Source organism: Zea mays, chromosome 3, assembly GCF_902167145.1.
Source record: "Zea mays cultivar B73 chromosome 3, Zm-B73-REFERENCE-NAM-5.0, whole genome shotgun sequence".
In the NCBI taxonomy this organism is placed as follows: domain Eukaryota; kingdom Viridiplantae; phylum Streptophyta; class Magnoliopsida; order Poales; family Poaceae; genus Zea; species Zea mays.
The window spans coordinates 422488-436219 of NC_050098.1; the positions used below are offsets into that span (position 1 = coordinate 422488).

At 38.4% G+C, this 13732-nt stretch overlaps 1 protein-coding gene across 7 annotated transcripts; it reads right to left on the reverse strand.

Moving 5' to 3' along the window:
- Nucleotides 1-1725: 1725 nt before the first annotated feature.
- LOC100193471 (uncharacterized) lies at nt 1726-9848 on the reverse strand. 7 transcript variants are annotated; one of them, XR_002265961.3, is made up of 16 exons: nt 9376-9809; nt 8969-9031; nt 8793-8864; nt 8211-8318; nt 8055-8129; nt 7925-7978; nt 7214-7339; nt 6689-6778; nt 5499-5621; nt 3872-3985; nt 3058-3174; nt 2686-2742; nt 2520-2594; nt 2349-2440; nt 2178-2266; nt 1726-2085 (listed from the first exon to the last, which is right to left on the reverse strand). XR_002265961.3 is itself a non-coding variant. In XM_020546177.3 (15 exons), exons 1-15 carry the CDS (start codon nt 9553-9555, stop codon nt 2073-2075), a joined length of 1356 nt encoding a protein of 451 aa, XP_020401766.1. In that variant the 5' UTR covers nt 9556-9848; the 3' UTR covers nt 1726-2072. The 7 variants fall into 7 exon arrangements, 5 of the variants coding, with proteins under 5 accessions (XP_020401766.1, XP_020401767.1, XP_020401768.1 ...); XM_020546177.3 differs by lacking the exon at nt 2349-2440 and having other exon boundaries at nt 9376-9848; XM_020546178.3 differs by lacking the exons at nt 2349-2440; nt 5499-5621 and having other exon boundaries at nt 9376-9806.
- Nucleotides 9849-13732: the final 3884 nt, after the last annotated feature.

Genomic DNA, 13732 nt, shown 5'->3' on the forward strand with positions numbered 1-13732 from the left:
TGGTAACTATCCCGCTCCTAGCTTGTCAATTGATTCATATGTAACTAGGCAACCCAAAATTACAACTTGTGCTAGAAAGGTAATGAGTTTACCAAGCGTTAGCACAAAGGACATTTGGGTTCCTAGATCTTTATTGACTAACCTTGATGGACCCATCAAGAGATGAGGACCAAAATATGCATGACAAGCTTTGCAGGGGAAAGGAGATTATATGAAGCTTTAGAAGTGCTTGAGTAGGTTAATTCAATTCTTATTAACTCAAGCTATCAATCTTACAATGTTCTATATCTCTAAGATTGACCCAAAGTTATTTTGGATTATTATATCTAAAACTCATATCATCTCGAACAAGATATTGATGTTGTAGGGAATAAAGGATTATCTTGTGTGGAAAATCAAATCCTACAACATAAAGGAAAGCCAAAGGATGGTAACACTTATGTCTTTAAGTGCAAGTATCTTCAATTATCATTTCTCTTGTGTCTTGTGTAGTCACACAGAAAAAGGAAGCACTTAAAAATGTTGTTAAATGGTGTCACCATTCTTTGAAGAAAGTTCCTCTCAAATGGTAGATTGCATTTTCATCATTTCTATATTATGGCAATATACATGCTTTAAATTGTTGTAAGTACCTCATGGTATCTTTTACATTAAACATCCTTTATTGCCATGTTCTAGACATAGAGAAATATTCCAAGTTCTTAAAAGAATAAGGTGTCATATAAAGAATTCAAATCCTTAGAACTCTTATAAAGGGAATCTCTCTTTATGACTAGAACCGTGAGATTAATGCTTTTGACTAAGTGACTTAAGTAGTCTCACATTTAGAGAATGAGTTTCTCTATGGAAATGTGTAATTTAACATAAAAAAGAAAAATCAATCCATTGATTTATGATGTATTTCTTCTTGCTTAAATTGGACATAATTCTTCTTTATTAATCGCTCTCCATGTTATGAATTAGATTTGTTCCCATGATCTTGAGAGATTAACTATGCTTGTCTTATAAGTTAAAACTAAGCATAACATCATCTATGGGATAATCTAGTTCATGTTATGAAGTTTTCATGTTTTAGTAATCTACCTATCATTCCTTCTCTAAAATGTTTACTAAAAAGGAAACTAGTGCTTGTGTTACTAATGACATCTCTCTTGAGCATATTTATGAAAATCTACAAGAGAGTGAGTGCATGATCAATTTATTAAAAGACACAAGCCTGAAGGTTGCTCTTCACCTAAAGGAAGAAAGATAAAAACAAAGGTATGAGAACTCATCTCCTTAATCAATAATAGCTCTCATCAATTGGTATTCCTTCTAAACTATCATATTCTGCCTATGTGAAGATTAGATTCCTTATTGGACATTAAATCAGCTAAAAGCGCTCACAATCTTGCTTTCATATGTGTATCAGTCCACTAGAATCTAATTTATGCCTTTGCTATATCTATGCTAATATTGATATGCTTCTAAATTTAATCAATTATGTGTGAACAAACATCAATATGAAGAAGTAAACACCTTCTGATCCAAGGCTATTTGGTCCAAAGGTGTTGGACCAATCACACTACGGTTAGCCATCAAACTCAGCTTCTACTAGTCCTGCTCGGTTTAAGGGCCCCTCAAAGGCCATCTTTCCTACAATTCTTCCACCTACAAATATGCTAACTCAAAAGTGTTCTATCAACTTTGTGTAAGTTTGTATTTTCACTAACATTTTTAATGGACTTTCACACTCTTTTCAACCATACCACTCAATCCAAGTATATCACAAGTTAGATCTTACAAAAATGACACTAGTTGGCAACAAACACATGATACATAGGTGGTGTCTAAGAAACTGATGCTCTCGACAAAATATACAGATGTGCAGTCTAAAACATCGATGAAAACTTTGCACAGGGAATCGAGGTACGGAAACCTCAATTAAAACGGCCTCTTTGTACATGGGGACTCTGAATATACAAACATATACTACTCGAAGAGCTACACTTAGAATATCATAATCCAATTGCGATACACTCTGCAAATATATCCACTTAAGTCCATAGTAATTGATAACACACAGCACTAGATTATGAATGAGACCTGAAACAATTGGAGAAATCACGATACATTAGAAATGAATGATACAGGTATGAGGAAAATACAAACGATGAATATTGAGGACAAATTCTCACTTTGATAACCGGGGTATCCTTGATTTTCCCTTCTCAGTTGGAAATTTCCAGATGATATCATCTAATTTGCCGCAGTAGTTATTTACGAACTGTGACATGAGAAAAGTTGCAGAGTTAGCTGAGAATGACCCCAGATCAAAAGTAATTAAACAGGTCAACTTGTACTTTTACAATTTTATTAGAAGTTAATCTGTGCAGCAAGCATCAGCATCACCCTATTACAGGCATTACTGTCCAATGTAAATTTGTCCCTTTGGATGTATCTGGTTGCATAAAGTTTTAGGTAGTATATCAGTTGCAATCATATGAAAAGAGTAAGAAGTGCAAAAGAAAAGCTCTGACCGTGTTATACTCTGAAGTATCTCCTGCTGCTCTTTGTAGTTCTACCATGAAGATTGATGGAGCAACTTCGAAAACCTAAAACCGTAAAAAAATGAGAAAAATGGGTGTAAGGTATACAAGTTCACACCAGAAATATACTTGAGCACAAAGAGAGGGCAAAACTCACTTCAACCATAACTGAGAGATGACTAGTCTTGTCGGCATTTAGACCTTCCACCCTCATCTGAATAGTATAGCAAAACGATTATAGTGAAAAAAGGAAACAAAATCCCACAGTAGCACCAACTGACTAGCTGCCAAAAATAATTTGTAACATGATAATCTCAAAATTAAATTCTCCTGATAAAATTGTGTTGCATGGAAACAAATGGAGCGTGCACAAATTTAGTCTAACATCCTGCAATATGCAAAAATCAAAACAAAAATACAACTGACCAAATAATGGGCAATAGCCTTCCTTGTCAAGATCTAATGCCAAAACATTTGCATGAATTGTTCCCAAAAAAAGATTTGCATGTCAAGGGAAAGCAAATCTTACCTTATAATTGCGAATGTGTGTCTTAAATCCCATTGATTGCGCAACAACCTCCATGCTTGACAAGATAACCTTTGCTGGATTGCGTGATAAGAATCTATTTTGAAGCTTGTCACAGTCCTGTAGTAGGGCAAGCAATTATTAAGTCTGACAAGAAAAAAACTAAAAATAGTATCATAAAATGTCTGCAGCAATAACTATAGCATATATAGAATCAGCAGCTTAAAATGTTCATAAAAGTGAGTACCCAGTTCTTGAATGCTCTGAGTTACACAAATGCTGTCAGAGTGATGGTACCCTCAGGTGCAAGACTATCTTAATACCAGTTGCTCGCCCAGGCAGAAATAGTAATCCTTTCGGACACACATGCAATCAAACTTTGAATCTTTGACAATCAATATCTTTTTTAAAAATTTGGGTAGGTAACATGATGAGACAGTGAACTACTGAAGACATATTTCTTGCTTCCCCTCTTAATGAAAAACAGGCAGTGGTGGGCTTGTTCGTCAAAAAAAATGCTACTGCTAATATGAGCTATCATTGTTCAACTTTTCCACCAACAATTAAACATTAATATGAAATAAACTATAATTTGTGCTAGCTCCATAACACCAGAATGCAGAAGATATATCTCAACTTATGTCAGGTCTTCACTTTTCACTTTACTAACAAGAACCTACCAGATTTTCATGTTTACACAGCACAAATGCATATGGTAAGAGAACAAAACATATCTGGACGTTTTAATTATAACTATTTTATTACTGAAACTATTTCTGTCAAACCATTAATCAGCGTAAAACTACTAACATCCTACCTGTCTGCGGTCAAAGAGCGCTGCAAGATTCAATCCTTGCGAAAGAATGATTAGGTCGAATGCATTAAGTGTTAGAGGACCTGTTTCATCTTCGAAAGCATCCTCATTATCGTCCTGAAATCATATAAAACAAATTGGCAAAAAAAGAAACAATAAATTTATAGTAATACACATAAAGTACACCAGAGTTAACCGCAAAAGACTGCTTTATTATAGGTTTAGAAAGTAGAACAATGGAGCCCAATTCATCAGTAATGTCAGTTATCACCCTCACCCCACCTTTCTATTTCTATTAGTAATTTCTTCAACACAAAACAAAGGGAAGAAATGACATCGCTAGTTCTAAAAGGTGCCTAATGTAAGGTACCTAATGTAGGTCAGGAAGACATTGGCAAGCGAAAGGGTCTATAGCCTAGTGGAAGAAATGACATTGGCAAGCGAAAGAGACTGAGGCGCTTGACTTAGTAGCACCTCAGGTTCTATGTTCGACTTTCCGTGGAAGCAAATATTACAGGATTTATCGGCACAGTGCTTTCAGTGGTAGGCGATGTTCCTGTCGAGGGAGAGAGACGCCTTCGACTTCCCATGGAAGTGAATATTAATGATTTATTGGTGTTGTGCTTTGAGTAGTAGGCGACATTCCCGTCAATAGCAAGGCACCTGTAGCGACTTCATCAATTTAAAGAATTTGCCGGTTGAAGGGTGACTGTGAGTGTGTTGTGAGCATCCGCATTGTACTATGTAATCTCAAAAAAAGGGAGATAAGCAGACGGGAACATTACAATCAAATATTTTCCACTACAAAGTTTTGCAATCCCTTGCTATCAATGTCCCAATGACACATTTGGCCCACCTCAGTGACAATGGCAAACAACTAATTGGGCAAAAATACAATGTCTGTAAAGAAAACTATAAAATAAAAAATGTACAAGGTGATGGCAACCACAATACATGCTCAGATAGAGGACTTCTTTTTCCCTACATGGCATCTTTTTGTTTTTTTGAAGTGGCTGGCTGTTCCATTTGGCTGCTATGAGGGGTAGAGAACTATTCATTGTGTACATAGATGTATGGAAATACTTTTTCCTCAAACACGCAGGAGAGCAGTGTATCATTATATTAAGAAAAAAAGGAAGAGCCCTTACAAACACGCACACACCAACACCACAAAAACCATGCTACTAAAATCCGACTCACCTATGACAAAGCATGAAACGACCGGACGACCCAACCAAATCAAACACACTACATCAGCACAAAGGCATGGTAGGAGATACCTCTAGCCTGGCCAAACCCCCCAAAAGTAACTCCTCCCTAGCGAGCAGTAAGGCTCTAACCAAGTCTGAGAAACTCCATCAAACACACACTTATTACGATAAATTCACAAGGTCCAAGCACCAAGGATGACAAGGGAGTTGAGGTGTTACTGAGCTTTGTTTTGGTGACAAGGACAATTTTTTTAGTACCCACAATCACACAGCTTTTTCTTATGAGAAATTGAGAAGGGTTCACAAATGGAACATTTTGTCATGTTTTTACTAGAACCAAGTGATGAAGATTTAAGTGTGTTGCCTACTACATCTAAATGCAACATTTTCCTACCAAATGAATTCAAGAAGGTCTATACCTCAGGATCATCAAAAGCTGCATTGACATCATCGAGATTGACTTCCTCATTTTCTATTTCTTTGATAGGTTCATAATTTTTCTGAAACCATTCATCGCTTCTGATCTCTTCTATCCTGATTCGCTGTTCCATGTCAGGAAACATATTTGATCAACAAAACACCACATATTGTAGCAACGATCAAACATTTCATGTCCCTGTATAGTTGTACATTATATAGAAGGTCGTTCATGTCCATTTAACTTAAATTCATCTTTTTAAGTGCCTCCGCCATCAGTTACGGTAAATAAATTCAGGAAAAAAACAATAGCATAGTGGAATCAACCAAGCAATATGAATTAACAAAGTCAAGATGACCTGATGAACTAGGTCATTTGCTTACAAATGGAGATGGTACATCTACTTATCATGCCTGGTGCCACAAAGCCTTCCGAAGCAATGTAAATCACTGAGAAATATATGTTGTAGTGACCATATAAGTCCTAATTCTGCTATAATAGGGTATACATTCCCCCGCATGGTTACATATTTATAATCACAGTATGTCAGTCTTCATGTCATGGACTATCGTAAAAAAAAATTAAGAGCAAGACTTCCATTAGACGGCTCATTCGATTTCATTTACAAAGATAAGAAACCAGCAAGTAACAAGCTTGTAATTCCACCCATTCAGGGCTTGTTCGATTAGAAGTGGATTGAGGGGGATTGGAGAGGATTAAATCCCTTCCTAGTCAAAATTGAATAGAAAGGGATTCAATCCCCCTCAATCCCCTCCGGTTTGGGTGAAACCAAACATACGCTCATTGGTATATGCCGATCAGACCAAGAACATTACATTAAAAATCCAAGAATTTGGTTAGTATTCCTGTTTGGGATATTAGCCTTTTACAAAGTACACAAATTCATATCATTAATGATGAGAACTCATATAAGTTTCCAGCTTGAATAAAATTGGCAACATATGACATAGCAAACAGTAGTTATGCTTGTACTTGTTGAGCAGGCCTTATGGCATCATGCTAATATGTCACAATTATAGTCTTAACAAAGTTCTTAGTATCTGCAGGGATATATCAGAGCACTGCAGAATCGCTGGGGAAAGTTAACAGCATAATAATATGCCTTATATTATGATAAGGTACAGCTCATAGCAAGTTTCTTCCATCTAAATATTGTCGAGCTTAACTTACTGTCTCTGGATTTGGGTCAAGAATTCTACGAATCAGTGATTTTGCACCACCTGAAAACCAGGCTGGGAATGAATATTCTGCACTCTCAATCTGCATTAAGAAAAGAAGGCAGCAAGATATAGAAATTTCATTCCACAAGAACAATCAATTATCTAAGATAAAATTTCTTGTTAAAACCACCAGTAAATATATGTGAATTGAGTACAAAGGGTGAAAGCAACAAATACATATATACAGCTCAGAAGCAAAAGGAAATAAGAAGCACTCTTATATACAAACATCTATTCTAAAGAGCCAATGCTTATTTCCTTTGAATTTAAACAAGACACAAGTTACAAAGTAAAGTAAGAAGTGAGTTCATGTATGCCAAGTTGCAGTTGCGCTACTACCTCCCCCTTCTCTATTTCATAAGTAGTGAGTATCAAACCAATATTGGTTCTGTAGCATTAATAAAATAATGCATATACCTCTCTTTTTAAGTACCTAATCTCAAAAGAGTTATTGGCTTGTAGTTAAGAACCAAACCTTTCCATAAAGGGTAGTCAGGTCCACTTCATCAAATGGAAGATAACCTGCTAACAATACATATAAAATTACTCCACATGACCATGTATCAGCAAGTGCGCCATTATATCCCTTATGACTGAGAACCTGGTCCAGTGGATGAAATGAACAGGTGAACACAGTAAGCACAATATTTGTTATGTAAGGGAAGCTGAACTTATCATGAAAAGAATAGATAGTTATTGGTTATACATATTTGAAAGAGTCTACTTTGCACTAGAGAGATGTTTGTATTGAGTATAAGTTAGTGAATCTACAAGTTCTCTACACAATCATTAACAGAACAGAAAATTTTTTATCTCCTTTATTTGGACAGTTCGGTAAACAGATACAGGCATGGGTTTCGTTATTTCAGTGGGTCATCATTTAAACTCCCTACCTGTAGTTGATACGATACATTAAATAATCATGACACGTCACAAAGCAAAATGGCATTTTGTCACCTGCGTGCACATTAAATGCTTATTCAAGTGGCATAATTAACTTTTTTAAGATGACACAACAAAAAGGTACTAAAGGACTAAAGGTTATTCCCCTTATTAGCATTTGGTATCCACATACAAGCACCATAAGTACTAATGTCTTAAGAGGGAGAGGTTATAAACTTATAACACCACTTTGTTTCAGTGGCACATTTAGTAATTCTGAACTGAGTGTATGATTCAGGTGTACCTCTGGGGCAACATAGTTCGGAGTCCCACAGGTTGTACGTAGAAGGAAAGATCCCTACAGTTGACCGATAAGCATCCTAAGAAGGGAACAAAAAGAATAAGCTATAATGAAGCTTCACAAAGCTACACACCTGAGCAGGCCATGCACTCAGTCCAAAGTCTGAAATTTTAAGATTGCCTTGGGAATCAAGGAGGAGATTTTCAGGCTGCATGCATGTAAAATGAGATTAACGATCCCAAAATTCATGAAATGCATACTTAATACTTATTTTCTATCCAATGGTCACCTTTAAGTCTCGATGGTAGACTCCTTTCTTGTGACAAAAATCAACACCATCAATAAGCTGCTGAAAGTATCTGCGGGCATCTGCTTCACTGAGTCTCCCATGACGAATCTGAAATTTGTATGTTTCAGTGTCATTAGTTTTCTTTTCATGTAAAGGTATTGTTTGAACCAAACCTTAGTAAGATAAAGTATAATAGACTATGTGTGTCTTCAAATTAAATTCCTTGGACTGGTACATACATGTAGGAGTAACAGTAACAAGTTCAAATGAAATTAGAATCAAAACCACAAATACCATCCACAATTGATGGACATAAGGAACCTATAGTGACATGCTCTTTTTTTCACATATAAATTAAATATATAGGCTCTGAGGGAGTGAGAGAAATGTGTGTCTCTTCCACGTCCAACGAATTTCCCCTCTTACAATAAAAGCAAAGGTGGCAATTGAACATCCAAGATGGAATGTGACAGGCATATAATCTAAATAACAAATGCATGGAACTAATATTTATTTTCCTAGATTATATCGAGAAGTTAAGAATGAAAAAAGAACAGTTAATAGTTAACCAAAGCAGTCTACAATTTTATCGAATAGCTCGCCGCCAGTGATGAACTCCAGAATTATAAATATCTTCTTCCGGCTTGCCAAAACCTGCACATAACACAATGGATGACACGATACTTTTTATTAAAAAAAAGACAAGTGATAAGAAGGATGTTAAAAAATGGTTATAAGAAAGAGATAGATAAGCGTGCCTCGTGTAGCCTAACGACATTGGGATGCCTGACAAGCTTCATTATGGATATTTCTCTCTTAATCTGCAAATAAGAATTGTGTCACCCTAAGGCATCTACCAGTACAGCTAGCTTGTGCAGCTGTACATCTCAAAGTACTACAGCTATCAATGTTTAGAAGAAGATGCGAAAGAAGCAGAAGCAGGCATGGTACAACAGTTCGCGAAGCATCGATGACACCTTTTGAAAGCGAGGAGAAATTCGTCCACAGAAATGGCATAGCAAGGATTAAAATCCCAACATGAAGGTAGAGCAATCCATCCCAATCCATCAACATTATTTGGGGGTGAAGCAGGAGCAGCTCTCGATCCTGCTACATCCCAAGTACCAACCCAACGGGCGAAGAAAAACGAGGCCAGTTTGGTCACCTGTTCGGCCATCTTGTTCTTGAGGATGGAGGAGCGGTCGAGCACCTTCATGGCGACGCTCTCCCCGGTCTCGGTGTTCTGCGCGAACTTGACCTTGGCGAAGGTGCCTTCCCCGATGGTGCGTCCCACCTCGTACTTGCCCACCCGCCGCAGCGGCCCGCCGCCGCCACCGCCCACCATCTCCGCCGCGCCTCCTCCCTCTATGGATGGCGAAAGAGTCGCTAGACCTGTAGAGTAGCCGCTGCGAGGGGCAGGGGAGCTGCTCAGATGGCCGACACCCTCGTTGATGGGAAGCCTGGCTCCTTTTTTGAAGGTGAATGGGGGGCGGCCGGGCGCAATTTCTGTGGGCAGGCAGGCAGCCAGCCAGCAGGTGAAGTTTTCTACTGGGAGTTGAGAACCTGGGATAACTAGTTGAAGAAGTGGACCGCAGGACAGCAAGAGGAGAGGTGTGTTTCGTTCGTGGAGTAGGTGTGTAGGTGCCTTGCAGCCTTGGTACGGCCCGCTCCTTTTTTGACGTGGGGCCATGGGGAGGGAAGGAATTGACTTTTTTTTATAGGTACTCCTCGCTTATTGTTTACCTGTGACTAATAATTAACTTGTAAAAATTAGCAGGATATGTTTAGAGACTTAGTAATAAATATATTTTTACAATATATTAGCATCTATTAGTAAAGTTAAATGGCGAATGAGCAAACAGTTTAGTAGCTCTCTTACTAACAATTAGCAAATTTATTAGCCGGTCTGTTTAGAGCTTAAGTGATAAAATTAGTTAACAAACTGTTTCCTGATCCAAACAGGCCCTGATTTAATTTAATTTGTGGTTGCCGAAAGCTTTTGTGTGCGGCCTAAAATGGAGTCGAATGAGATGCCATGCCATATTCAGTGTGTTTTGTTTTAAAGGAAGTTTTATTAATCTTAAAAGAACTTCCACAGCTTATTTATAATCCTAGCTATTTAGGATATGTTTGGTCGATTGGTTCAGTCTGGGTCTGGTTCGGTGGGAGGGCCCATATGAGCAAGAGCCAACCCAAAATGTTTGGTTGCCTATTTAAAATGAATCTCAGTCATATGACGCATTGTTTGGTTGTCATTTTTTAAGCTTGACCCAATTGGATTGCCACCGGATTTTTTAAATACTGGTGTTTTAGACATAATTGCAAAACTGATAAGACATTTATAAAATTGGATCATAGCATAGGACCAACTTTCTCAGCATATAAAAAATAATTAAGTTTCAAAGCTGAACGTAAAACAACATCATTGCAAATCAGAATTTCTCTCAACATATAAAAATAATTAAATTCCAAGACATCATACAAAAAATATTAATGAAGGGTACAATTTTTCTCAAATTATAAGGCTGATAACAAAAACATCACTGCAGAGTACAATTTTTCTCAGATTGTAAGGATAGTAACAAAAACAATCATGACAGAGTACACTTTTTCTCATAATAAAACCACAAAGAAATTACACACGATTAGACCTAGGGGTGGGCGTTCGGGTTACCAGAAAATTTTGGATCGGTAATTCGGGTATTTAAAATTTCGGGTTTTAAGAACCGATACCCGAAATTACAACGGATTTTACAATACCTGAAAATTCGGGCACCCGGAATTTCGGGTTTGGGTTCGGGTATTCCCGAACTACCCAAACTGTTGTGTTGGCTTCGTAAAAACACATACACCCTATTAAATTAGTATAAAAATATAGTTTGAATAATGATATACATGGACATATAAAACACAAGCGATCTACAATCACAAGTTATACATACTTACACATAATTATAGATGTATAAATTAATAATTAAGCATGACATGAGTACATGACACATGAAAGTTCGGGTAATTCGGGTATTTCGGGTACCCGATTGTGATACCCGAATTACCCGAAATAAATTCGGGTTCTGCAAGTTGCTACCCGAAATTCCCGAACAAAATTCGGGTTTCGGGTATTTCGGGTTCGGGTTTCGAGTTACGGATTTTTTTGCCCAGCCCTAGTTAGACCCCCTATGCTGCCACATTTTAGTTGCTATAGCATCTCTTTGTTGGGTCCAAGTTTGGTTATCATGAACTGCATCAATGGCACCTTCCAGATTGGCAATGTTTGAAGCCCGAGTGTTTTTCGAAGGAAAATGTGAATCCAACTTATATCTAAGAATCCAGTTGTGAAGGAGGTGCATGCTAACACAAGCTTAACTTGTGTCAGATATGGATGAAAAGGCTTGTTGTATAGAATATTGAATCTATTCTTCAAGGCACCGAAAGCCCTCTCAATTGTTACTCGAAGGGAAGAGTGCCTTAGGTTGAAGAGTTCTCTTGGATTGAGTGGATGATTTCCTCCACCAAATTCTCTTAGATGATATCTTGTGCTACGGTATGGAGGTAGAAATCTAGGTCTAACAGCATAACCAGCAACAACTAAATGAAATTTTCCTAGTTCAAAGAATGCTAGTTAGTTTGGTTGTGAAGTAATTTAAAAGCATATTCAAACAGGTTATGGAATTACCTGGTGGCACAATGAGGCCATCAGATCTTTCCAATGCATCTAATAGAATCAAGGCATCACGAGCTGAACCTTCCCAGCCAGCAAGAACATAGGTAAATCTCAAATAAAAAATCAACAGCTGCTAGAACATTTTGTGTCGTTGTGTGCTTTCTACCCATGAAGGATGCTCTCATTGAACTGGGAACCCTAGCCAATACATGTGTGCCATCCATGGCACCAACGCAATCCTAAATGTTTAAGTTAAAATGATTAAAACAAAGACAATACTAATAGATTTCAATTAAATGGTTAATATTTTATCCTAAATGGAATGGGAAGTACCTTGAAGTATGGGTACCATCTTCTACTACCATGAATTTTAGGATGGGCATAGGTGGAAGGAGGGGTGATAATCTCAGTGCCCAAACTCACTCTAAATGGTGAATCGAAGAGCGGGATTCAAAGGGAGGGGGTTTTTTACGGTGAGTTATACTCGTTTAGGCCTGCGCCCTAGTCTAGTGTAGTGTTGATCGCAGTATTGCCTGGGAACAGTGTTTACAACTTGTGTGTGTGCCTGAGAAGGATGAGGTACTACCCTTTTATAGTTCAAGGGTAGACTTTACATCAGGGACTTGTTTGCTATTTGTAAGGGGTCGCTCTACTGCCCCGGGTTGAGGTTGAATTCCCGACGTCATCTATAGGGTCGTGCCTAGCCGTACTCCCGATATGGCGTATTGTCCTGTCTGCTAGCCATGCGGGTCCCTATAGCGTGTCGTTCACTGATGTCTTCGTAGAAGTGCGCGGTGGGTCCCATGGGTCAGCCTCATGATGTGGTTGAAAGCATCTAGGCCCCTGGTTGCTATTAGTGATTAATTGAAGCGTCTCGATCCTTTGGGACTCAAGTGTGATACAATTACTAGTCCCAAGAGGCTAGTAACCACATTCCTTGCTTCAAATAGTACAGAGTTCGAATAAAAGTTATTACAATACCAGAGTACAGGCTCGAGAGAGAGAGAGAGAGCCAGAAATACAAAGCGCAGTAGAAGATAAACTAGCCCAAGCCACAGGCAGAACTGGGTGCAGACACAGCCCCCTTAATCAAGCATAGCAGAAAAGAAGTCTTCACCTGCTGAAAAACATAAATAAATCTGGTTGAATACACTAGGTATTCTGCAAGCCCATCCCGCCCGTAAAGAGAAAGGGACCTATATAATAAATGCTTTATATGGTGGAGTTGAAGTCACTCTTCTTTTTAAGAGAAAGGCAATACTTTGATGGTTTTCCCCAAAGAAGGAAATAACACATTTTCACACTCAGCCACCACTGAGCTTCCCGCTCCCGTGGCATCGTTTTCATTTCCAAAAACACACCCACTCACACATTTCCTTGTTCTCGGAGGTTATAAAACACTAATTGTCATACCACACCAGACTCGTCCATTCGAGTGGACACGGACTATTCGAATAGGTTTGAACTATGCGCAGAGGGGTACACTTTACCCACTAGTCCGGTTTCTGCGATCTCACCGTCGTGAGATCCGAATGTCGAATCTCTTTCTTTCCTCGCACGTCCTTACCTTAACGGTTATACCGGAAGGAGTCAGGCCACCGCCATGTCCAAACCGGACAAAACATTCCCCCTCCTTATCCTCTCGGTGCTCCCCAGCCTTCATAACCCTAGGGTTTGGACCATATGAGTTCAGATTGAGTGACTGCCCATACAGTCTCGAGTGGTTGTACTTATCATGAGTACATGTAGTGAAGAATGACAAACCGGTCCTTATATGAGAGGACAATCCTTATGCTCACAACTAACCCGGTTAAGCCATCACCTTAGGCCCTCCCTTAAACCAGGGAGTCCCTGATCA

Coding starts and splice junctions, on each gene's coding strand:
- LOC100193471 (XM_020546177.3), bottom strand. CDS start 9,555: ATGGTGGGCGGTGGCGGCGGCGGGCCGCTGCGGCGGGTGGGCAAGTAC. Junction 8,319..8,792: donor GCGAGCTATTCGATAAAATT/GTAGACTGCTTT, acceptor TACAAATTTCAG/ATTCGTCATGGGAGACTCAG. Junction 2,267..2,519: donor ATACTTCAGAGTATAACACG/GTCAGAGCTTTT, acceptor CTCATGTCACAG/TTCGTAAATAACTACTGCGG.